Genomic DNA, 20,714 nt, shown 5'->3' with positions numbered 1-20,714 from the left:
ATACCCATTTAATATATAAGCAAGCAAGTTGACTGTTCCAGTGCTATGTCCACCTTAAAAGGGTAACCTAAACAACCAGCGGACGTAAGTGGCACTGTACATCTTTCATAACTTAGAGGCAAAATACAGCAGTGGTCAAGAGCACTGACTGGAGCTAAACTTGAGTCCAAACCCTGGCTGGGAAATTAAACCTGCATCAATTCCCTCCTCCTTCTGTAAAATGGGGCTGATAGGAGTATCTTCCTAAGAGACTTCGTACTGTCAAACAAGTTAATATGAGAGAAAGTGCCGGGCACACAGGGCAAGGTGTTTTTTTCTTGCTAGAACGAGGAGACCACAGGCAAGCACTCTCTCACTGCACCGACCCATAACGGATGCGGTTTGCTTGCCGCGCGACTAGAGCTCTCAAAACACGCCGCAAGCTCTAGCCATCCCGCACCGCGGGAGATCCCGCTGAGCAGCTACCCGACGGAGGTATCACCACGCGCGTGCGCGAAAAGCCAGGCGGCCGGTGGACTAAGCCAAACGGCGGAAAGGGAGAGAAGACGTAGCGCGCGGTAGACAAGGACCTGCCTCGGCCCCGCGCCGCCCAGCGGCCAACCGTCCCTAGGACTCGCGCACCCCGTCCGGATCCTTGCCTAGACGCCGTCAGGTCACGGGCCAATGAACGAAGAGCAGGAAGAGGCGGGGTCATCTGAAGGACCGCCCCAAGCACGTACTTCTAACCAGTCGAGTCATAAGACTTGATGAAGGGAGGAGCTAATCTGACGTATACCCAATCCAAGATTTGAGGGCGGCTACATATTACCCACTCCCCGGAGTTTAACTCCGCCCTTCGCCTTGACGTACACGTCTCAACCTATCAACGACTAAGCCTGTAGAGGGGTGAGGGGAAGGGGGCGGAGAGTGGGAGGAGGCAAAGAGAGGAAGGAGGCGTAGGCTGAGGAGGAAGAGGGAGGAGGGGCAGGGAAGTCCTGGCGGAGAGGAGGCCCCAGACTCCAAAGGAGACAACAGGAGGGTACGCAGAAGCTCCCTCCCTACCCAGCAGCCGTTCCGGATCCCTTAAGGCGCAAGTCAGACAGAGACGGAGGAAAGGAGGAAGAGACTTTTATGTCGGCAGACAGAGAAGCTCTACCCGTCACCGTTGCCTCACATCCGGGGCTTTGGAGGGCTGGCCCCCGCGGCCCCGCCCCCCCCTCGCGCCTTTCATGGCGACCGGAGGCGGAGGCTGGAAGAGCTGGGCTTGGAGGAGGCCCCTTTAAATCTCCTTAAAGGGGTGGCCACTCATCTCGGCAGACTACAACGCCAGCCTTTAAAGGGGAAGCCACCGAACAGACGCTGACAAATTGAGAACTGTGCTGTTGGGAGAATTGGAAGGAGTGGGGATTCTCACCGCCTCTCCTCCCCCACGCAAGAAGTCCTTTAAATTCAACTTAAAGGGGAAGTGGCTGCTTGTGGAGGACTAGAAACTAACTCCCGAGCCCTTAAAGGGGCGGCCTGCTGTTTGGAGAACCCTGGACTCCTTAAAGGGGTGGCCTCTTTTCGCCGGAGGACTTGAGGCACTTTTAAAGGGGAGGTCTGCGTTTCGGGTCGAGCTTTCGGCCCCTTTTAAAGGGGTGGCCCTTCCTCTTCCTCGGGGAGACTTGTCTCGACCCCTGGCAGGGGGCGGCCACCAAACTAGGCCGGTCGGACACCGTCGGGTCGTCTTAAAGGGGACAGGGGCTGAACAACTTAGGGCCTTGCCTTAAAGGAACGGCCGCTCCGTTTTCGTCGTCTCGTCCCCGCCGGCCCCACAGGGGGGGCCCTCAGGCTTGTCGCCCCGGGGGCGGCGCCGGCTTCCCGGGCCTTGGCCTTGGGGCAAGCTCGGGGCCAGGAGATCCTGCTTTAAAGGGGAAGCCGTGGCCCTCTCGTCCCTGTGCAGCCGCCAGCGCCGCGCCTGCGACCCCGGGCCTGCGGACAGGCCGCTTCGGGCCCCGCCGCCTCCGGATGCGGCGCTGAGGGCGGTCGCCATGGAGACGGCAGCGGCCGCGGCTCCCGGCCCGGGCTGGGCCGCTGAGGGGGAGCGGCGGCGGCGGCGCTGCTCGCGCCGAGACCGAGACCGGGAGCAGCGGCGCCGCCGAGGTCCCGGCGGCGACGCGCCCCGGGCCCTATTGGCCGCCCCGCGCGGTTCCTCGTCCTCGTCGTCGCCGCCGCCGCCCGCCAGGCCCTGGTCGTCAGCTTCGTCTGGAGAGCGGCCGGGAGGCCCGAGACGGCGGCGGCCGCGTCCCAGGCCTCGGCCCCCGCGACCCCGAGCTCGGAAGCGGCCTGCCGGCTCGGGCAGCCGCGGGGAGGAAGAGGAGGAGGAGGAGGAGGGGGGCGCAGACGATGGGGAGGCCGAGGAGGAGCCAGAGGAGGAGGAAGAAGAGGAGGAGGACTTGATCGATGGCTTCGCCATCGCCAGCTTCGCCAGCCTCGAAGCCTTGCAGGTGGGGTCTGATGGGGCTGGGGACCCTTGGGGGGCTTCAGAGGGCCAGAGAGAAGAGTATGAGGCCTGGAGTGGGTGGAGTTGAGGGGGAAATGCTGGCACCCCAAACCAGAGCAACCGGCTCCTCTGGCCAGGCCTCTGCCCCACCCTGGGGTGGGAGGAGGTAGAGCTAGTCTCCAGGGACCAACCAGGTTACCTGGCCTCTGAGCCACTCTGGTAGCCTGGTCACCCCTAGAGAGATCGGGAGCTTTCTATTTTTCATCTACTTCAGTCCCACCTCCTCCTCCACAGAAGGATGCATCTCTTCAGCCCCCAGAGCGACTGGAGCATCGGCTAAAGCATTCTGGGAAGCGGAAGAGAGGGGGCTCCAGTGGAGCCACTGGGGAGCCAGGGGACAGCTCTGATCGAGAGCCTGGCCGACCCTCTGGGGATCGGGCCCGAAAATGGCCCAATAAGCGGAGAAGGAAAGAGGTGAGCTTGCCCCAGATCCCTGTGCTTTCAAACTCTGGCCATAAGGTTTTTCACTTGGACCTGTTTTCCATCAGCAATGCTGCCACCCATTGTAAACAGTGATCTCAGTCTCTAAGGGCAGAGAGAAAGGTAGAGCAAACTCGAGCTCCCACTGCCCTGTCCAGGTCTGACAAAGACGTGTCCACTGTCAGACCTGCTTGCTTTTGGCTGACACTAAAGTCTGTCTTAGACATGTTGGTAATTCAGATATGTATCAGAGGGACTTAGTTGAATCATAAATGAATTAGGTACAGTCTCTGTTCTCCTGTGTAAGCCAGTGCCAGTCTAGCAAGCAAGAAAGAAAAGCTAGCAGCAAATACCTAGACCAAAACCTGAGACGCACCAGAAGGCAGAGATCTGGGAGAGATGCTGCAGAAACCCACATGAGGAAGCCACTCATTCGGCCTGGGGGATGGGAGGAGTGTTGTGGTTAGGGAAAGCCCCCCGGGATGTCTTAGTCAGGCCTTGAAGGATAGTCATAAGTTTGCTAAGAAGAGAAACGGGGCAAAGTTGTTTTGGACCGAAGCACAAAGATGTGAGAATCTGGTCTGTTTGGGAAATGGCCAGAGCGTTGAGAACAGGGGCTGGGCAGGAGAACGAGACTGAGAGTAGGTCATGAGAGCCCTTGAGTGCCTTGCTGGGGAGTTGAGACTTTATTCAAAGGCCTTGCCAATCAGCCTCTCTTACCTCTGGACTCTGGTCTTTCTCAGGCCTCCTCCCGTCATTCTCTGGAAGCTGGATACATAGTAAGTGCCCTCCACCTGTACCGGCCCCTCCCCTCTCCCTCCCTGTCTGAAACTCCCCTCTGGACCTTGGGCCCCACTCCTCTTCCCTCTTGTGACACCTCTGTCTTTTCCTTCTCCCCAGTGTGATGCAGAAAGTGATCTGGACGAGAGGGTGAGTAGGGCTAGACCTTGTTGGGTGGGCAGCATTAGAGCTCATAAAGCGAACTGCAGCTTAAAGGTTTCCTTGTGCAGCAGACAGAGCCTCCTTTCTAGGAGAGAACACAGGTTAGGTGGAGCCAGGATTAGATTTTGGGGGGAGGAAGCAGGTGGGTGGGGATTAAGAAGGTCAAGGACACTTTTATTGGTGACTAGAACCAGTTGACCAAGGAATAGAAGGCCTGTGCCTCGCTGTGCTATCCTTCTCAAAGCCCTTGGAGACACCTGTGGTTCTCCACGGAAACCCGAGGCGGCTGTGGAACCCAGCTGGTCCTTCCTGCTGGCCATTAGTCTGATCCTCTAGGTTAGAGTCGGAACAGAGACCGTGGTTATGGCAGTGGAGACGTGAAGCTTTGTGGTTGCGTAAGAACATACCCTGTGAAGGTGTATTTTGTTTTATTGTTAGGGGTGACGTGCTTGTTTTGAAACAGTGTGCCTTAGCTCCGCTGACATTCTACTACCCCTGTGACTAACTAAATCTGTCCTCCCGATGCGGGTCTTGTGCGAGTCTAAAAAATTGGCTGGACAGGCGCCGCGGTGACCCAGGTAGTGAAAGAGGGCGGCCGCTATCATGAGAGAAGGAGCCCATTCTCAAGAAAACCTGCACGTCTGGGTTTCTGGGAGGACCCTCTGGATTTTTGAGTATCGGCAGTTAGCTTAACAATTTTCCCAACTCTTAGGGACCACACAGATCTGTAAGCCAGGTAGGCACATGGGCCAGCAGTTAGTGACAGCTGACAGTTTTGCTCGATGTGCCTGCTGCTCAGCTACATCAGCGCTGCCTCAGTTCAGTCCTCCTGGCCTCGCAGATTCTCAGGCGCAGCTGCTCCACCCTTTTCCCAGGCAGAGGTCCCCACAGAGCCCGCAGTCTTTGGTGGATTTCAGCTCGGCTGCTGGAATAGACTTGTCACCCCAGCTGGTTCCTAGTAGCCTTTGGAGGTGGTTGGCCTTCCTGGGTGAGGGCCCGAGCTGACCAGAACCTGACTCTGTCCTTGTCCTTCTTCCCCAGGTCTCAGACGATGACCTTGACCCATCCTTTACTGTCTCAACCAGCAAAGGTTGGTCCCAAGGGCCAGGGCTGGAGACGAGGGAGGGAAATGGGGCGAGCGTGGCCCTCACCTGAATGCGTCTGCTGTCCTCCCCCCACAGCCTCGGGCCCCCACGGCGCCTTCAACGGGAACTGTGAAGCAAAACTCTCCGTGGTCCCTAAAGTGTCGGGCCTGGAGCGGAGCCAGGAACAGCCCCCAGGGCCCGACCCGCTGCTAGTGCCTTTCCCCCCGAAGGAACCACCGCCTCCACCAGCCCCTCGGCCTCCCGTCTCACCCCCCGCGCCCCTGCCGGCCGCCCCCAGTCTGCCACCCCCACCCCAGCCCCAGCTGCAGCTTCGGGTCTCGCCTTTTGGCCTCCGCACTTCCCCCTATGGCAGCAGCCTTGACCTCAGCACTGGCAGGTGAGTGGTCCAGGGGTTCGGCCTGGTCTGGAAAGGCCTGGGCCTTTTGGCACCAACCCCTGCATTCTGTGGCTGGGACGCGGGATGGTGCCTGTGGGATGTGACTTGAAAAAGGATTCTGAGGGTGAAAAGTTTGAGACGCTGGGTGGGACAAACGTAAAGAGCTCACCAGAGGACTCGGCAGCAAACCCTTTCTGCCTTCACACGCACGGAACCCGTTTTGTGCCGTCTCCCAGTTGTATTCGCTGGCGAGACATTTCTGCCAGGCACGTCTGCCAGGAACAGGGCTCTTGGGCACATACTTTGGGAAATGCTGACATGCTAACTGAGAGTGCCGGCTTCGGTGTCCGTCGGACCTGGATTCAAATTCTTGCTCTGCCACTTAACGGCGGTGATTTTTGGCAAGTCACTTAACCCCTCTGAGCCTCCATTTCGTCTCCGAAATGAGATAGCAGTAGTACCTTCGTCGTAAAGCTGCTGTGAGGATTAACCACGAGTTAATGCAGTGTTTCCCAAAGTGTGTCCGCTCTTCGGCAGCGGCGTAGGAGGCAATTGTAGATGTTCCGTGAGTAAAATCTTTTTCGGCTTTGATGTGCTTTAGAACAACACGGCTAGTCCCTCAGCCCCTTGATTTTGCACGTTACCGCTCGGTGAGGCTCAGTCAAAGAGACAGAAACGGAGTTAAGGTGAAGGAAGGAGTAGACGGGGCAGGGGGTTCCACGGAGCCGGCAGCAGTTGGGAAGGTGCTGTGGAGTTTTGGAGACTCGGATTAGCATGTAAAGCAGGTGACGGCCCTTGGCCTAGAGCGAGGGCTCGCTCACGGGTAAGAATCACCGATCCTGTCATCCCGACTGATGCTCTTTCTCTTACCGTCATCGTCATTCTCATCCTTTTGCTTCTGATGGAGAAAACTAAGGCTCAGAGAGGGGCAGTGACTTGCTCAAGGTCGCCCAGGGTGTTCACGGCAAGACGGGCCTAGAATTCGGGTCTCCTGACTCCTGGGCCGGGCCAGCGCGGTGCTGCTTCCACTGTCTTCGGGTGGGAACCCAGGTGGCCTGTCGTAATGAAGCGTCAAAGTGAATGATGTGTTTTGCGCTGTGACGGAGGCAGAGCAGGGAAAGTCACGTGGCCAGAGGCGTCAGAGGCAGCTGCGTGGAAGCAGAGACCTAGAGCGGGAGAGAGGGGGTTGTTGGGTGTGGGAGGGACCTCCGTCTGAGGATGGGTCCCCTGGGCGGGGGTGGGAGGGGGGTCCCGGGGGCCGGGTTCTACCACCTTCCTTGTTGGAGAACCAGGGTCACGGTATCGCCCAGGCTTCTGACCCCCACCCGTCAGAGCTGGCACCTCCCAACCCCTCACTCATCTCCCCACTTCTCTCCCCAGCTCTTCACGGCCGCCCCCCAAGGCCCCGGCCCCTCCCGTGGCTCAGCCTCCCCCCTCATCATCCTCTTCGTCCTCTTCCTCCTCATCTGCCTCCTCCTCGTCCGCGCAGCTCACCCACCGGCCCCCGACGCCCTCACTGCCCCTGCCTTTATCCACCCACAGCTTCCCTGCCCCCGGGCTGCGGCCCCCCCCACCACCCCACCACCCCTCCTTGTTCTCCCCCGGCCCCACCCTGCCCCCACCCCCACCCCTGCTGCAGGTGCCAGGGCACCCTGGGGCCTCAGCCGCTAACGCCCTTTCTGGTGAGTTTGGGGTCCTGGCCTTGGGGGGTGGGGGGCCATGGCCCCGGGCTTGGGCCCACCTGGCTTTGGGGCATCTGGACCTTAGCAGACAGCAGGGCTTGAGGAGGGAGTGGCTCAAGGCCCGAAGGGCAGGCCGGTCACCCGGGCCCAAGGAGGCCGACATGGTGGATATTAAAGCCTTCTCCCCCTCCCCTCCCACAGAGCAGGACCTGATCGGCCAGGACCTGAACTCTCGCTACCTGAATGCCCAGGGTGGCCCCGAGGTGGTGGGGGCAGGGGGCTCAGCCCGGCCCCTGGCCTTCCAGTTCCACCAGCACAACCACCAGCACCAGCACACCCACCAGCACACCCACCAGCACTTCACCCCTTATCCCCCGGGCCTGCTGCCACCCCACGGCCCCCACATGGTGAGCTCCTCAATGGGCCGGTGATGAGGCGCAGAGCCCTCGGGGGAGGGTCTGGCTTCCAGGGGAAGGCCCTGGGTTCCTGACTGGCAGCTTACTCTTCCCTTCTCTTCCCTAGTTTGAGAAATACCCAGGAAAGATGGAAGGCCTTTTCCGGCATAATGTGAGTGAGTGAGTGAGTGTGTGTGTGTGTATGTGAGTGAGTGTGTGTGATGCGTGGGCGTGGATGCCTCGGTGCTGTGGCCCTGGCTGTTGGGGTCCCGCCGTCAGCTTCCAAAGCAAGAGCCTTGAGCCTGGGAGAGCTCCCTGGGAGGTTTTAGGGTGGAGGCCGAGGGACTGATGGGCAGGCCCAACATGGGCTGCACCTCCACCCCCAGCTTGGACCAGTCCCCTTCTCTCCGCAGCCGTACACGGCCTTCCCTCCCGCAGTGCCCGGCCTCCCTCCGGGCCTCCCGCCGGCTGTCTCCTTTGGCTCCCTGCAGGGGGCCTTCCAGCCCAAGGTGAGCTCCCAACCCAGACACCACCGCCAGCCCCCACCCCTTCCAAACCCAGACACCCCCTGTCCGCTGACCTTCCCACTTCCCACGAACCACACCCAGGCTTCTGCCCCGCCCCCCGCCCCGCCTCCCTGGTGGACCCAGGTTGCTCCGAAGCCATGCTCCCTCCATGTCCCGGCCCCCAGCTTGGTTCTAGCCCCCTTGGGCTGCCTGGTGCCAGCTCTTCTGACTGATCCCTCCACTCCCCTTTCCCAGAGCACGAACCCCGAGCTGCCACCACGACTGGGGCCAGTGCCGAGCGGGCTTCCCCAGAAGGGGACACAGGTGAGGGGGGTGGGGCCAAGGCAGGTCTCTGGGGAGCTGGACGATCTTTCAAGGGAGAGCATGGTTGACTCGCGAGTGAACCCCTGATCCCTCCCTTCAGTGTATGATCAGGAGTGTCCTTGAGAATCTGAGGCGAGGCAGTGTCTGTAAGTGACAGAATTTCCCAGGCATGAGGCATAGGAATTTCATGCAGTTGCCCCAGAAATAAGGTTACCAAGACAGTGGTGTTTGTAGGGGTTTTCAGATTTTTTAAATCTCAGAACTTTTTTTTTCCCCCAAATGACTTCATACCAGGAAGTCCTGTCCATAAGACAATGAAAAGATAAGTTGCCCCTTTGTGAAGCGGCCAGGGGAGCAGCTAAGCCCAGGGCTCTGGGAATGTGGGGAAGAGCACAGGATGCGCTTCCTAGAGGCTAGACTAGACTGTGGGTCAGCCAGCCTTGCGTAGCAATAGTAGAGGCGTTTTCCTGCAGAAATACTAAGCGGCTCCTCGTTCTCTTGAGCTCTTCCTGGGCTAGCTTCTCCGGTTGAGAAAGCTGCCCCGCCTGCCCGCTCACCCACCGCACAGCCTTCCAAGCAGGGTGCCTCCGCGGCTCCAGGTTCAGAAACTTGGTGCTGGGGGAGAGATGCCCGGAGTGGGAGAGGTGGGGCAGGGGGTCTTGTCACAAGCAGGCAAGCTGTGAGGGAGCTGCACAGGGTCTCCGGGAGGTGATTGCAGGGGGCTCCGGGAACTAGGAAGAGGAGGTGCCCGGGTCAGTAAACAGGTTTGAACTGCCCCCTTCTCTGCTTTACCATCCCCAGATCCCTGACCATTTCCGGCCACCTTTGAGGGTGAGTTGGGTGAGGGCCTCAGGCTGGGGGCTGGCGTCAGGGTGTTTGATTGAAGGGGGCGGGAGGGTCTTGCCTGGGAGTGAGTGAGAAGCCCAAGACGTGGAGGCAGCCAGAGGTGGACTAGCCCAAAGCCAAAGGCTTGGGAACCGCAGATCTGGGTTCAGACCCAGCTGGCCGTGGGACCTTGGGCAAGACAGTTTATCTCTCTGAGCCTCAGTTTCCTAGGCTGTGCAATGAACCTAGTCATCTCTCGGTCGTAGGGGTGATGAGTGGGGATGTTGTGTGGTGAGGCTGGGCCCAGGGCCGCGTCCGGAGTGGGTGATGAGTGAACGTTCTTTCCTTCCCTTTCCCTCTGGTCATCCTTCTGGGGCGGCAGAAACCAGGGAAGTGGTGTGCCATGCACGTGCGCGTGGCTTACATGATCCTGAGACACCAGGAAAAGATGAAGGTACTGGGGCCGGAGGGCTGGGGAGAGCGGGCCTGCCTGAGCTCTGGGCGTCCACCTCAGCGGAACTTGGCAGCATCTTGGCCAGACATGTCCCCTCCTGTCCCCGGTCACTGCCTGAGCCATTCCATACTTAGCACTAGGTTCTCTGGCTAACCAGCGGGTGGTCAGAGAAGGCTCTGAAAGAGGCCGAGGCCCACCCAAGCCCTATCTTGGCACCCGCCCTCAGAGGGGGACCAGGGGTGGAAGAGCAAGAGCGGGACCACGCCCGGCTCCTCACTCACTGCCCCTCTCCCTGTCCCACGCAGGGCGACTCCCACAAGCTTGACTTTCGGAACGACCTCCTGCCCTGCCTTCCGGGGCCCTATGGGGCCCTGCCCCCTGGGCAGGAGCTCTCCCACCCGGCTGCCTCCCTCTTCACTGCGACTGGTGAGTCTGGCCAGCCCTCTCTGGGCCTGAGGTTGCCCGTCGATAGCCCGAGGCCCTCCTTGCGCCCACTTAGCATCATCAGCCTCTCCCACCTCTCTGCCCCAGGTGCCGTCCACGCTGCAGCCAACCCTTTCACGGCAGCTCCCGGGGCCCACGGACCCTTTCTGAGCCCCAGCACCCACATTGGTAAGAGCCAAGGGCATGTCGGGCATCCCGAGCCTTGTCACTGCCTCGCAGGAGGTCTCAAGCTGGGGACAGAAGTTAGACCAGGGAGGCAGCCGGGGCGGAGGGTAGACCCACTTCCACTTGCTTGGTGACCTTGGGCAAGTCCGTCTACTCCTCTGAGCCTTGATCTCACCATCTGTAAAACGGGGTAGGGAAGGGCAGAGCCAATCCCTGCCAGCTCAGTCACTATCTCTGGGGGGAAGTGGGGAGGCGGGCGCTGTGCCACCTGACAGGCGGGTGGAAGGAGGCTGTGCAGGCCGAGTGGAGAGCATGGTCACTGGCTCCCAGCCGCCTTGGCAGGCTTCTTTGGGGAGGTTAATCCCGGTTGGATGGACGAGGAGGAACTGAGCCTGCTGGCCTAGGGAGAGGCGTTCCTAGAAGAGGCAAGAAATTGTAAGGTTCCCTTGGCTGGCTAGGTTAGGTGTTCTGACTGGCCGTGTGACCTACGCGTGAAGTTAGGGTGGGGAGTGGCCCTGCATGACGGTGGGAGGGAGCCAGCAGAGGTCTTCGGGCGAGTGGCTTGCCGTAGAGCTGGTCCTGGTGGCTGGTGTCGGGGAGTGTGGACAGAGTGAGAAGCCTGACCTCTGGAGTCAGAGAGGCCCGGGAACGGGGGTACCGCTCACTGGCTAGATGACCATTGGCAAGTCACCTTACCTCTCTGAGCCTGTCGCATCACCTTTAAGTGGGAACTGAGCCCGTCTGCCTCACGAGGCTTGTGAGGTTAAACCACACGTCGCACGTAAAAGCTCAGTGGCTTTCCGGGGCCTGCTTGCTGATCAGCCTCTTTGAAGCTCAGCCGAGCCAGTTCTCAGCGCTGGCTGCCCGGTGCTCTGACCGGCCCCCCTTTCTCCCACAGATCCCTTTGGGCGTCCCACAAGCTTCGCCTCCTTGGCTGCCCTCTCCAACGGGGCCTTTGGCGGCCTGGGCAGCCCCACATTCAGTGAGTGCTGGCTGGGGTGGGCCGGGGGCCGGGAGGGGGGCTGGGAGGGACCGCCTTCTCCTGGCTCCCCTCACGCTCTACTTTGTCCCCTGTCTAGACTCCGGCGCCGTCTTTGCCCAGAAAGAAAGCCCAGGGGCCCCACCAGCCTTCGCCTCCCCCCCAGACCCATGGGGCCGCCTGCACCGCAGTCCTCTGGCCTTTCCTGCCTGGGTCCGGCCCCCTGAGGCCGCCCGGACACCAGGCTCAGACAAGGAGCGGCCTGTGGAACGGAGGGAGCCCTCCATCACCAAGGAGGAGAAAGACAGGTGCGCGTCCCGCCCGCCGCCTGCCCTGCCCGCCATCTGCCCTGCCCGCCATCTGCCCTGCCCGCCGCCCTCACCTTGAGCTCCGGAGGACCAGCCTTCACCCCCTCCTCTCGCACCCCCCCAGGGACCTGCCCTTCTCACGGCCCCAGCTCCGCGTTTCTCCTGCTACTCCCAAGGCCCGGGCTGGCGAGGAAGGGGCCCGGCCAGCCAAGGAATCGGTGCGGGTAAAGGAAGAGCGGAAGGAGGAGGCCGCCGCCGCTGCTGCCGCCGCCGCCGCCGCCGCCGCTGCCGCTGCCGCCGCCGCCGCCACCACCGGGCCTCAAGGCATCCATCTGCTCTTTGAGAGGCCCCGGCCGCCTCCCTTCCTGGGCCCTAGTCCTCCGGAGCGCTGTGCCGGCTTCCTGGAGCCAACCTGGTTGGCAGGGCCCCCGCGCCTTGGTAGGCCACCCCGTTTCTATGAGGCGGGGGAGGAGCTGACTGGACCCGGGGCCGTGGCTGCTGCCCGCCTCTACGGTCTGGAGCCTGCCCACCCCCTGCTATACAGCCGCTTGGCTCCTCCGCCGCCGCCGACTGCGGCCCCGGGAACCCCTCACCTTCTCAGCAAGACCCCGCCAGGAGCCCTTTTGGGGGCCCCACCTCCACTCGTGCCCGCCCCCCGGCCTAGCTCCCCACCTCGGGCCCCCGGCCCGGCCCGGGCTGACAGGTGAGGGAAGGGGAGGGGCAGGGGCAGAGCTCCATCCTCCTCTCCTTTCCACAAGGTCCTAGAGCTGAGGTGTGGAGCCAGGGCTGGAGGGCAGAGGTCAAGACCTCACCAGCCACCTCTGGGGTCATGGAACCTGGGAGCAGAAGCCCCAACCCCCATGAGATCAAGCATCAGTTGGACCTTGGGGTCACCGGGAGGGCAGAGGTCACCAGCCTCTAGAGAGGTGTGTGTGTGTGCATGCACGCGCGTGCGTGCGTGTGCAAGCGTGGGGGTCGTTTCAGAGGTCAGAGCTCTTGATCTCCTGAGGTGCACCATCACCCCCTCTGAGGGCCCCTAGGCCCTTGGCCTGCCTCCCCAAGGGCTCACTAAGCCAGAGGCCAAAGTGCCCCCCTCCCCTTCACCTCCCACCCAAGTCCTCATGCCCCCTCAGGGCTGGGGGAGGAGGGGCTGCAGGAAGGGGAGTTGCGTGTACATATTTATCTCCCCTTCCGCGTAGCCCCCCAGACCTTTTGTACATTTTTACAGGGGTGCCCCTCCCAATAATCCCCCTTCCTGGTTAATTAAATCCTCAAGACTGGTGCTGTGTTCCTAGCCTCTGGCCTCTCTGTGGGGGGAGGGGGATCGCAGGGGGAAGAGTTGGGAGGGAACAGGCAAGAACCCAGGGCTTGTCCCTGGGAATGGGGGCCCAGCAGGAGGCAGACCAACAGGGGAGGGGACCTGGGTACCTTGGCTAAAAGGAAGGGTGCTTCTGCTTGGCTGGTGGCCCGGGTTGCCCCCGGCCTGTTCTCGTTACCTTTGTGTGCCCTCATCCCCAAAGGCTCAACCTCTCCGCTTCAGATTCCACCTCTTAGTGGCTTGGTTCCCCCCCCAGCCCCCCACTATTTCCAAGTGCCCCCAGGACTCCTGGGCCCTGCTCTCCGGAACCCTGTTCCCCAGAACCCTGCCTCAAGCTAAGGGGGGCCAGAGAAGGTCACCATGTACCACACACCAAAGAAGGGGGTCGGCCCGGGGGTGGGCCACACAGGCAGCTTCTTGAGCAGCCTCTTGGCAGCAGCTCCAGCCTTCCCAAAGCAGCAGGTGCCCCCAGGCTGGGGCCCAACCTAGAAAGCAGGGGTCAGTTTAACAAAAACGTAACGTTGACTTTTTTCCCCGGTGGGGCTTATTCTGTAACATGACTTGAGGATATTTATATAAAAATGAGTGTTACCATGAGGCCCCTTGGCTCCTCTTTGTGTATGGGTCATTGGTCGGGGGTGGGCTGCATCCTGGGGTCAGGGAGGGACGAGGACACGTCCATGTCCTGGTGAAGGTTCTCCCCGCCCCGCCACCTGGGAGATTTGCTCTGCTTCTGGATGAGTGGATTGGAGTGTTGGGCACTGAAGTTTTTCACACTCTCTACAGTCCAGGAGCACATATTACAGTTGATCCTCGAACCAGGTTTGAACTGCACAGGTCCACTCATACACGGATTCGTTTCAATGAATACTGCATGCAGTACCCGACGATCCACGGTTGGTTCAATCAGCACATCCACAGATACAGAGGCCCAACCACAGGACTTGAGCATCACCGGATTTTGGTACCTGCCAGGAAGCAGTACCCCACAGATAGGAGGGTGGATTGTATGTGAGATTCAAGCAATGCAGGAAGACGACAAAACTAAATTTCCCGTTCAACATGCCCAAGTCCCAAAGCCTTCCTGAGGTAACCACTGTCAATCATTTTGTATTTATGTTTACCTGCACGTATGTATGTACATGCGTCATAATGTCAGAAAAGACGTAGAATTTTTACTTCCGAAGGGCCATACCCGCAGCCTATGGAGGTTCCTAGGCCAGGGATTGAATCCAAGCTGCAGCCACACCAATATTGGATCCTTTAACCCACTAGGCGAGGCCTGAGGATCAAACCTGTGCCTCTGCAGTTCCAGTCGTAGCCTTAACCCACTATACCACAATGGGAACTCCAAGATCTGTAATTAAAAAAAAAAAATTATGTTCGTGTTTCTGGAGTTCGTTTCTGCTGTGAAGCAGCAGGTTAAGGATCTGGTGGATCTGTGGCAGCGTGGGTTTGATCCCCAGCCCAGCACAGTAGGTCGAGGATTTCAGGAGCTGCAGCTGTGGTGTAGAGCTCAGATTCCATCCCTGGCCTGGGAATTTACATGTGCTGCACATGCAGCCATTTAAAAAAAAAAGTGTAGGAGTTCCCATCAGGGCACAGCGGGAATTAATCTGACTGGGAACCACGAGGTTGCGGGTTCGACTCCTGGCCTCGCTTTGTGGGCTAAGGATCTGGCGTTGCCATGAACTATGGTGTAGATGGCAGATGCGGCTTGGCGCGTCGTGGATCTGGCGTTGCTGTGGTTGTGGTGTAGGCTGGTGGCTACAGCTCTGATTCAACCCCTAGCCTGGGAACCTCCATATGCCGCAGGTGCTGCCCTAGAAAGACAAAAAACAACAACAAGCTAAATACTTGTGTGTGTGTGTGTGCACGCGCGTGTGTATAAAATGTGTGTATGTAATATATATACATATACACTTATATCTGTTAGTGTTTCTTTTTTTTTTTGGCTTTTTGCCTTTTCTATGGCCACATCCTTGGCATATGGAAGTTCCCAGGCTAGGGGTCGAATCGGAGCTGTAGCCGCCGGCCTATACCAGAGCCACAACAACGTGGGATCCGAGCCACTTCTGCGACCTACACCACAGCTCACGGCAATGCCAGATCCTTAACCCACTGAGCGAGTCCAGGGATCAAACCCGAAACCTCATGGTTCCTAGTCGGATTTGTTAACCACCGAGCCACGACGGGAACTCCCTTAGTGTTTCTTTTATATATGGTCATCATAAAACAGTTCGAACACCCAGAAATACAAAAGAAAACTGCCTTAAATACCATTCCTCAGTTAACTGTCCAGTATATTCCTCCAGTTATCTTTCCAACTATATGCTTAAAACGTGGAGGGGGGGACCCTATGAAATTTTACAACTCTTCTTTTTACACTTAACATCATTCTTTGGTATAATCATTAAAAAACAAGTGACTACTAAACTAGGCTACAGAGGCCGAACTTCATTTGAGCTTCCAGAGTTGACTGGTTCCAAGTGTACCCATGACCTTAGAAAGGATGCATTTGGAGTTCCTGTTGTGTCTCAGTGGTAACGAACCTGACTAGCATCTGTGAGGACGCAGGGCTTTTTTGGTTTTTTATTTTTGCTTTTTAGGGCTGCACACATGACATAGGGAAGTTCCTTCCCCAGGCTAGGGGTCAAAATGGAGCTGTAGCTGCAATGTGGGATCCAAGCTGAGTCTGCCACCTACACCACAGCTCACGGCAACACCAGACCCCCGACCCACTGAAAGAGGCCAGGGATCAAACCCGCATCCTCATGGATACCAGTCGGATTCATTTCTGCTGCACCACAGAATGGAAAACTCCCAAGAACGCAGGTTTGATCCCTGGCCTCGCTCAGTGGGTTAAGGATCTGGCATTGCCTTGAGCTGTGGTGTAGGTCGCAGATGTGGCTTGGATCTGGTGTGGCTGTGGTTGTGGTGTAGTCCAGCAGCTGCAGCTCAGATTCAATCCCTAGCCTGGGAACCTCCACATGCTGCAGGTGCAGCCCTAAAAAGGAAAAGAAAAAAAAAAAATCCAAAATCCAAAATCTCTTGACACTGAGCCTGCTTTTACTATGACTGTCCCTTGCAGTGGGGCATGGTGTCTCCAGATTGCCACTGTCCCCTCTACTCTATTGTTTAGGAAGTGCCATTGTCACTATTCAGAGTACTTCCATGGTCCCTTGTCAGCATCTGGGTGTGAAAACTCTTAGTGAAATATCTCTAGATATGTAAACCCAAGCCCTCCCTCCCATAGCACCGCAGATTTCCCAGTCATCTAGATCTGAGGCTGCACCCAGCCCACACCACCCTATTTCCATCTCTGCAGAGTATTACCTGCACCCAAGTTGGAAACCTCCCTCTGATTGTCTGCACTGCGATTTATTCTTCGAACCACTCAGTCTTCCTCACTCCAGGCCGTAAACTGGTGGCTGGGGATACAGCAGTAAACAAAAGCCCAGCTTTCCTGGACCTTACGTGCTACCAGGAGAGAAGAGCAATAAAGTCCTATGAGACGAAAGAGTAAGAGGAAAGAGTCCCAAGGGCTGCCTTGTTAGGGCCTGTCCCCAGGAACCACCATCCTCCATTGACCCCTCTCCTGTTCTGACCCTAACTCAGGCAGCTCCTCAAACAGAGGTAAAAGGGGAGTCCAGAAACAAACTGTCAACATTGGAGAAAAACCAAACCCAACCGAAATCCCCCACCATCGCCAGGTTGATACTTGGAAATGTGTGTCTTTGCTTTGAATGAGTTCTGCAGAGTTAACTGTGTGACCCTAAACCATGTATGCATTTCTGTGTCATGGTTTATTTGCAAAATGGAGAGTTTTAAAAACCACTTTACTGATAACATGGAGTTCCCGTCGTGGCTCAGTGGAACTGACTAGCATCCACGAGGACGTAAGTTCAAAACCCTGGCCTTATTCAGTGGGTTAAGGACCTGGCGTCGCCGTGAGCTGTGGTGTAGGTCGCAGGTGCACCTCGGATCCCACCTTGCTGTGGCTGTGATGTCAGTCGGCAGCTACTGTTCCAATTCAACCCCTAGCTTGGGAACCTCCATGTGGCTCAGGTGCAGCCCTAAAAACAAAACAAAACAAAAAAACCAATTTACCGATACATAATTCACATACTGCATGATTAACCCTGTCTTTTATGACTGGCTTCTTTTGCTTGGCATTTATGGTCTCAGGCTTCATCTGTGCTATAGCTTATTTCAGTATTTCATCACTTTTTATTGCCAAGTAATATTCCACCGAATAGATCTACCATTTTGTTTTCATCCATTCCTCAGTCGATGGACATTTGGGTTGTTTCAGTTGACTGTTAAATGAATAGTGCTGCTATGAATATCTGTGTACAAGTTTTGCATGCACATGTGTTTTCAGTTCTCTTAGGTATATACCTTGGAGTGGAATTGCTGGGTCAAACTGTTATCTACCTGGGTACCTGCCTTCCTTAATCGACTGAAATTAATAAAAGGCCATGTAAGCAAGGCTTTATTGGGGCCCCTGGGGCAGCCAGGGGGAGCAAAAATAAGCAAGAATTTCCCTTGCTCCCTAGCTCCCTGAGTGGTGTTAAGCTGGTTCCTTACATGGGTAAGAGTAGGGGCAGGTCCAGGGGTAGGGCCAGAAGGGTAGCTTAGGCAGCTTGCCCACCCCTTTGGTGGTATTTTGTGCAGGGGCTGCGGGTATTACCCTGCTTTTGCTTTTTGCTTTTCCAAAGTGGCAGTTGGGTGTTTTTAGTTTTTTTGTATCTTGTTCATAATTTGCCCTAACTGTTCCTGCCTGCAGTTATTTTTAGATCCTTATCGTTTCTTTGTATTTTGTTGCTGCAGGAGACTTTGTCCAGGTGCAAGCTTTTCAGCCACTGCAGCAGAGGGTCTCTGGTCCCAGGTCCCAGCCTGTCTCCATACAGTGACTCTGTGTTTCACCTTTTGGGGGGAGTTCCCATTGTGGCACAACTGAAACGAATCTGACTAGGAACTGTGAGGTTGCTGATTTGATCCCTGGCTTCACTCAGTGGCTTAAGGATCCAGAGTTGCCATGAGCTGTGGTTTAGGTCGCAGACGCGGCTCAGATCTGGTGTGGCTGTGGCTTAGGCTAGTGGCTGTGGCTTAGGCTAGTAGCTGTAGCTCCAATTCGACTCCTAGCCTGGGAACCTCCATATGCCGTGGGTGCGGCCCTACAAAAGACAAAAAAAAAAAAAAATGGGGGGAACTTGCAAACTAATTTCCAAAGTGGCTGAACTAGTTTGTATTTCCACCAACGATGTATGAAGCTGGAGTTTGAATGCTTTCTCCTACCAATTGCTGTATGAATTAACTGTGTAAATAAGCATAAAGTTCTTAGAACTGTGCCTGGCATGCACAAGTTCATTCATGCTCCAAGAATGATTGCTGTCGGAGTTCCCATTGTGGCTCAGTGGTTAATGAACCTGACTAGTATCCATGAGGATGTGGGTTCGATCCCTGGACTCGCTCCGTGGAAGGATCCGTCATTAACTGTGAGCTGTGGTGTAGGTTGCAGAAGTGGTTTGGATTCTGGGAGGCTGTGGCTGTGGTATAGGTTTATCTACATAAATTATTTGGAATTCTATATGGGAAGAATTTATTGGTTTGGGGGCTTTGTTTTGTTTTTGTTTTTTTGTTTTGTTTTGTTTTGTTTTTTGTCTTTTTGGGCCGATCCTGCAGCATATGGGGGTTCCCAGGCTAGGGGTCAAATTGGAGCTATAGTGGCTGGCCTACACCACAGCCACAGCAAAGCCAGATCCTTCGCCACAGCTCATGGCAATGCCGGATTTGTAATCCACTGAGCAGAGGCCAAGGATCGAACCTGCATCCTCATGGATGCTAGTCAGATTCATTTCTGCTGAGCCACAACGGGAACTCTGGTAAGAATTTGTTTATGCAGTTGTTTATTTATATTATGATGGATTCATGAATATTTATTCTATACTTTAGGTTTTACTCCAGTACTATTTTAATTATTACTCCCCAGTTTTTTTTTTTTTTTATTGTTGACTTATTTTTGGCCATGCCCATGACATGCACAAGTTCTTGGGCCAGGGATCAAACCTATGCAGTAGCAGTGAACCAGGCAGGCCGCAGCATTGACAACTCCTGATCTTTTTCTTTTTTTCTTTTTTTTTTTTTTGTCTTTTTGCCTTTTCTAGGGACGCTCCCGAGGCATATGGAGGTTCCCAGGCGAGGGGTCTAATGGGAGCTGTAGCTGCCAGCCTGTACCGCAGCCACAGCAACACCAGATCTGAGCCATGTCTGCGACCTACGCCATAGCTCATGGCAACGCTGGATCCTCAATCCACTGAGCAAGGCCAGGTATCGAACCCGAAACCTCTCGGTTCCTAGTCAGATTTGTCAGCCACAGAGCCACAACAGGAACTCTGACAGCACCTGGTCCTTAACCCACTAGGCCACCAGGAATTCCGACTCTCCTGTTTTCAGTTGCCTCCTGTGTCCCTCTGACATACACTCATCATTGTAGTGGTTTTATTTTTTAGCAGAGACCTACTTTTTACAGTTTATCCTTTTGTAAAAAGGATCTTTGGGGGTTTGTCTCATGGGCATGTATCATCTGCTTTGAAAAGTTAAAAACAGAACTTCCCGATGTGGCGCAACAGGACCTGTGGCATCTTGGGAGCACTGGGACGAGCGTTCGATCCCTGGCTGAGCACAGTGGGTTAAAGACCTGGTGTTGCTCCCTGGCCTGGGAATTCCATATGCCGCCGGGGGACAAAAAAATGGAAGAAAAAAAAAAGTTAAAAACAAACAGGCCTAGTGTAATTAACACAAAAAGCTTGTAGCTTATTAAGGGAGTTCCCTTCTTGGCACAGCAGAAACAAATCTGACTCCGATCCATGAGGACGCAGGTTCGATCCCTGGCCTTGCTCAGTGGGTTAAGGATCCAGCGCTGCCGTGAGCTGTGGTGTAGGTCATAGATGCGGCTTGGATCTGGCATTGCTGTGGCTGTGGCATAGGTCAGAGGCTACAGCTCTGACTTGACCCCTAGCCTGGGAACCTCCATATGCCGGGGGGCGTGGGGGAGTGGGGGGAGGCCTGTAGCTCATTAAAAAAAAGAGTATAAAAAGTCTCCTTTCTTCCCCTGATCACTCCTCCCCTGTTCCAGAAACATCATGTTGATTTCTTGTTTGTTTCTGCAGAAAAATTCCTTTTTTCCCCCCTTCTTTTAAACAAATGTTTACATAGAGTACAGGCTGTTCAGCACACTGCTTTTTTCAAGTAACAGTCTCTCTTGGGTTCTCTTGTGGGTTGTTCCATTTTAGTACATAGAGACCTACCTCTGTTTTAGCCTCTACATAGTACTCCATGGTAAGGCTACATACCACAATATATCTAACCATTCCATCAATGGAACCGTTTAGGTTCTTTCCAGTCTTTTTACTAGAACAAGGAGTGCTGCAGCGAATGCCTACATCTCTGCATACTTGAGCAATTGAACCTGCAGGATACATTTCTAGACAAGGACTTTGCTAAGCCAATGAGTATATGCTTTCGGAGTTCCAGTTGTGGCTCAGTGGAAACGAATCTGACCAATATCCCTGAGGATTCAGGTCTGAAACCTGGCCTCGCTCAGTGGCTTAAGGATCCGGCGTTGCTGTGAGCTGTGGTATAGGTTGCAGACGCGGCTCAGATCTCGAGTTGCTGTGGCTGTGGTGTAGGCCAGCAGCTATAGCTCTGATTCGATCCCTAGCCTAGGAACCACCATGTGCCTCGAGTGCAGCCCTAAAAGATGATATTTTTTAAAAAGAGTGTATGCTTTCAAAATGTAGATGCTACCAAATTGTCCTCCAGCAATTTTCACTCTTAGCAACGATGTATGAGCAGACCTGATTCCCCCCACCCTTGCTAACCTGGAAGAAATCACAAGCTTTTTGATCTTTGTGAATCTGATAGGTGAAAGATGGGTGACTCAT

At 56.1% G+C, this 20,714-nt stretch overlaps 1 protein-coding gene across 1 annotated transcript; it reads left to right on the top strand.

Moving 5' to 3' along the window:
* The first annotated feature begins 914 nt into the window (after nt 1-914).
* FBRS (fibrosin) lies at nt 915-13,362 on the top strand. Its single transcript, XM_047780022.1, has 18 exons — nt 915-2,465; nt 2,756-2,935; nt 3,685-3,720; nt 3,842-3,871; nt 4,925-4,973; nt 5,065-5,365; nt 6,746-7,047; nt 7,249-7,454; nt 7,570-7,614; nt 7,856-7,951; nt 8,204-8,272; nt 9,074-9,103; nt 9,480-9,551; nt 9,857-9,977; nt 10,083-10,163; nt 11,059-11,142; nt 11,240-11,447; nt 11,572-13,362. The coding sequence occupies exons 1-18, from the start codon at nt 2,010-2,012 to the stop codon at nt 12,152-12,154; spliced, it is 2,949 nt and encodes a 982-aa protein (XP_047635978.1). The 5' UTR covers nt 915-2,009; the 3' UTR covers nt 12,155-13,362.
* The last annotated feature ends 7,352 nt before the right edge of the window (nt 13,363-20,714 follow it).

The sequence above is a fragment of the Phacochoerus africanus genome, chromosome 5, assembly GCF_016906955.1.
Source record: "Phacochoerus africanus isolate WHEZ1 chromosome 5, ROS_Pafr_v1, whole genome shotgun sequence".
In the NCBI taxonomy this organism is placed as follows: Eukaryota; Metazoa; Chordata; class Mammalia; order Artiodactyla; family Suidae; genus Phacochoerus; species Phacochoerus africanus.
This window is presented reverse-complemented; position numbering and strand designations above follow the sequence as displayed.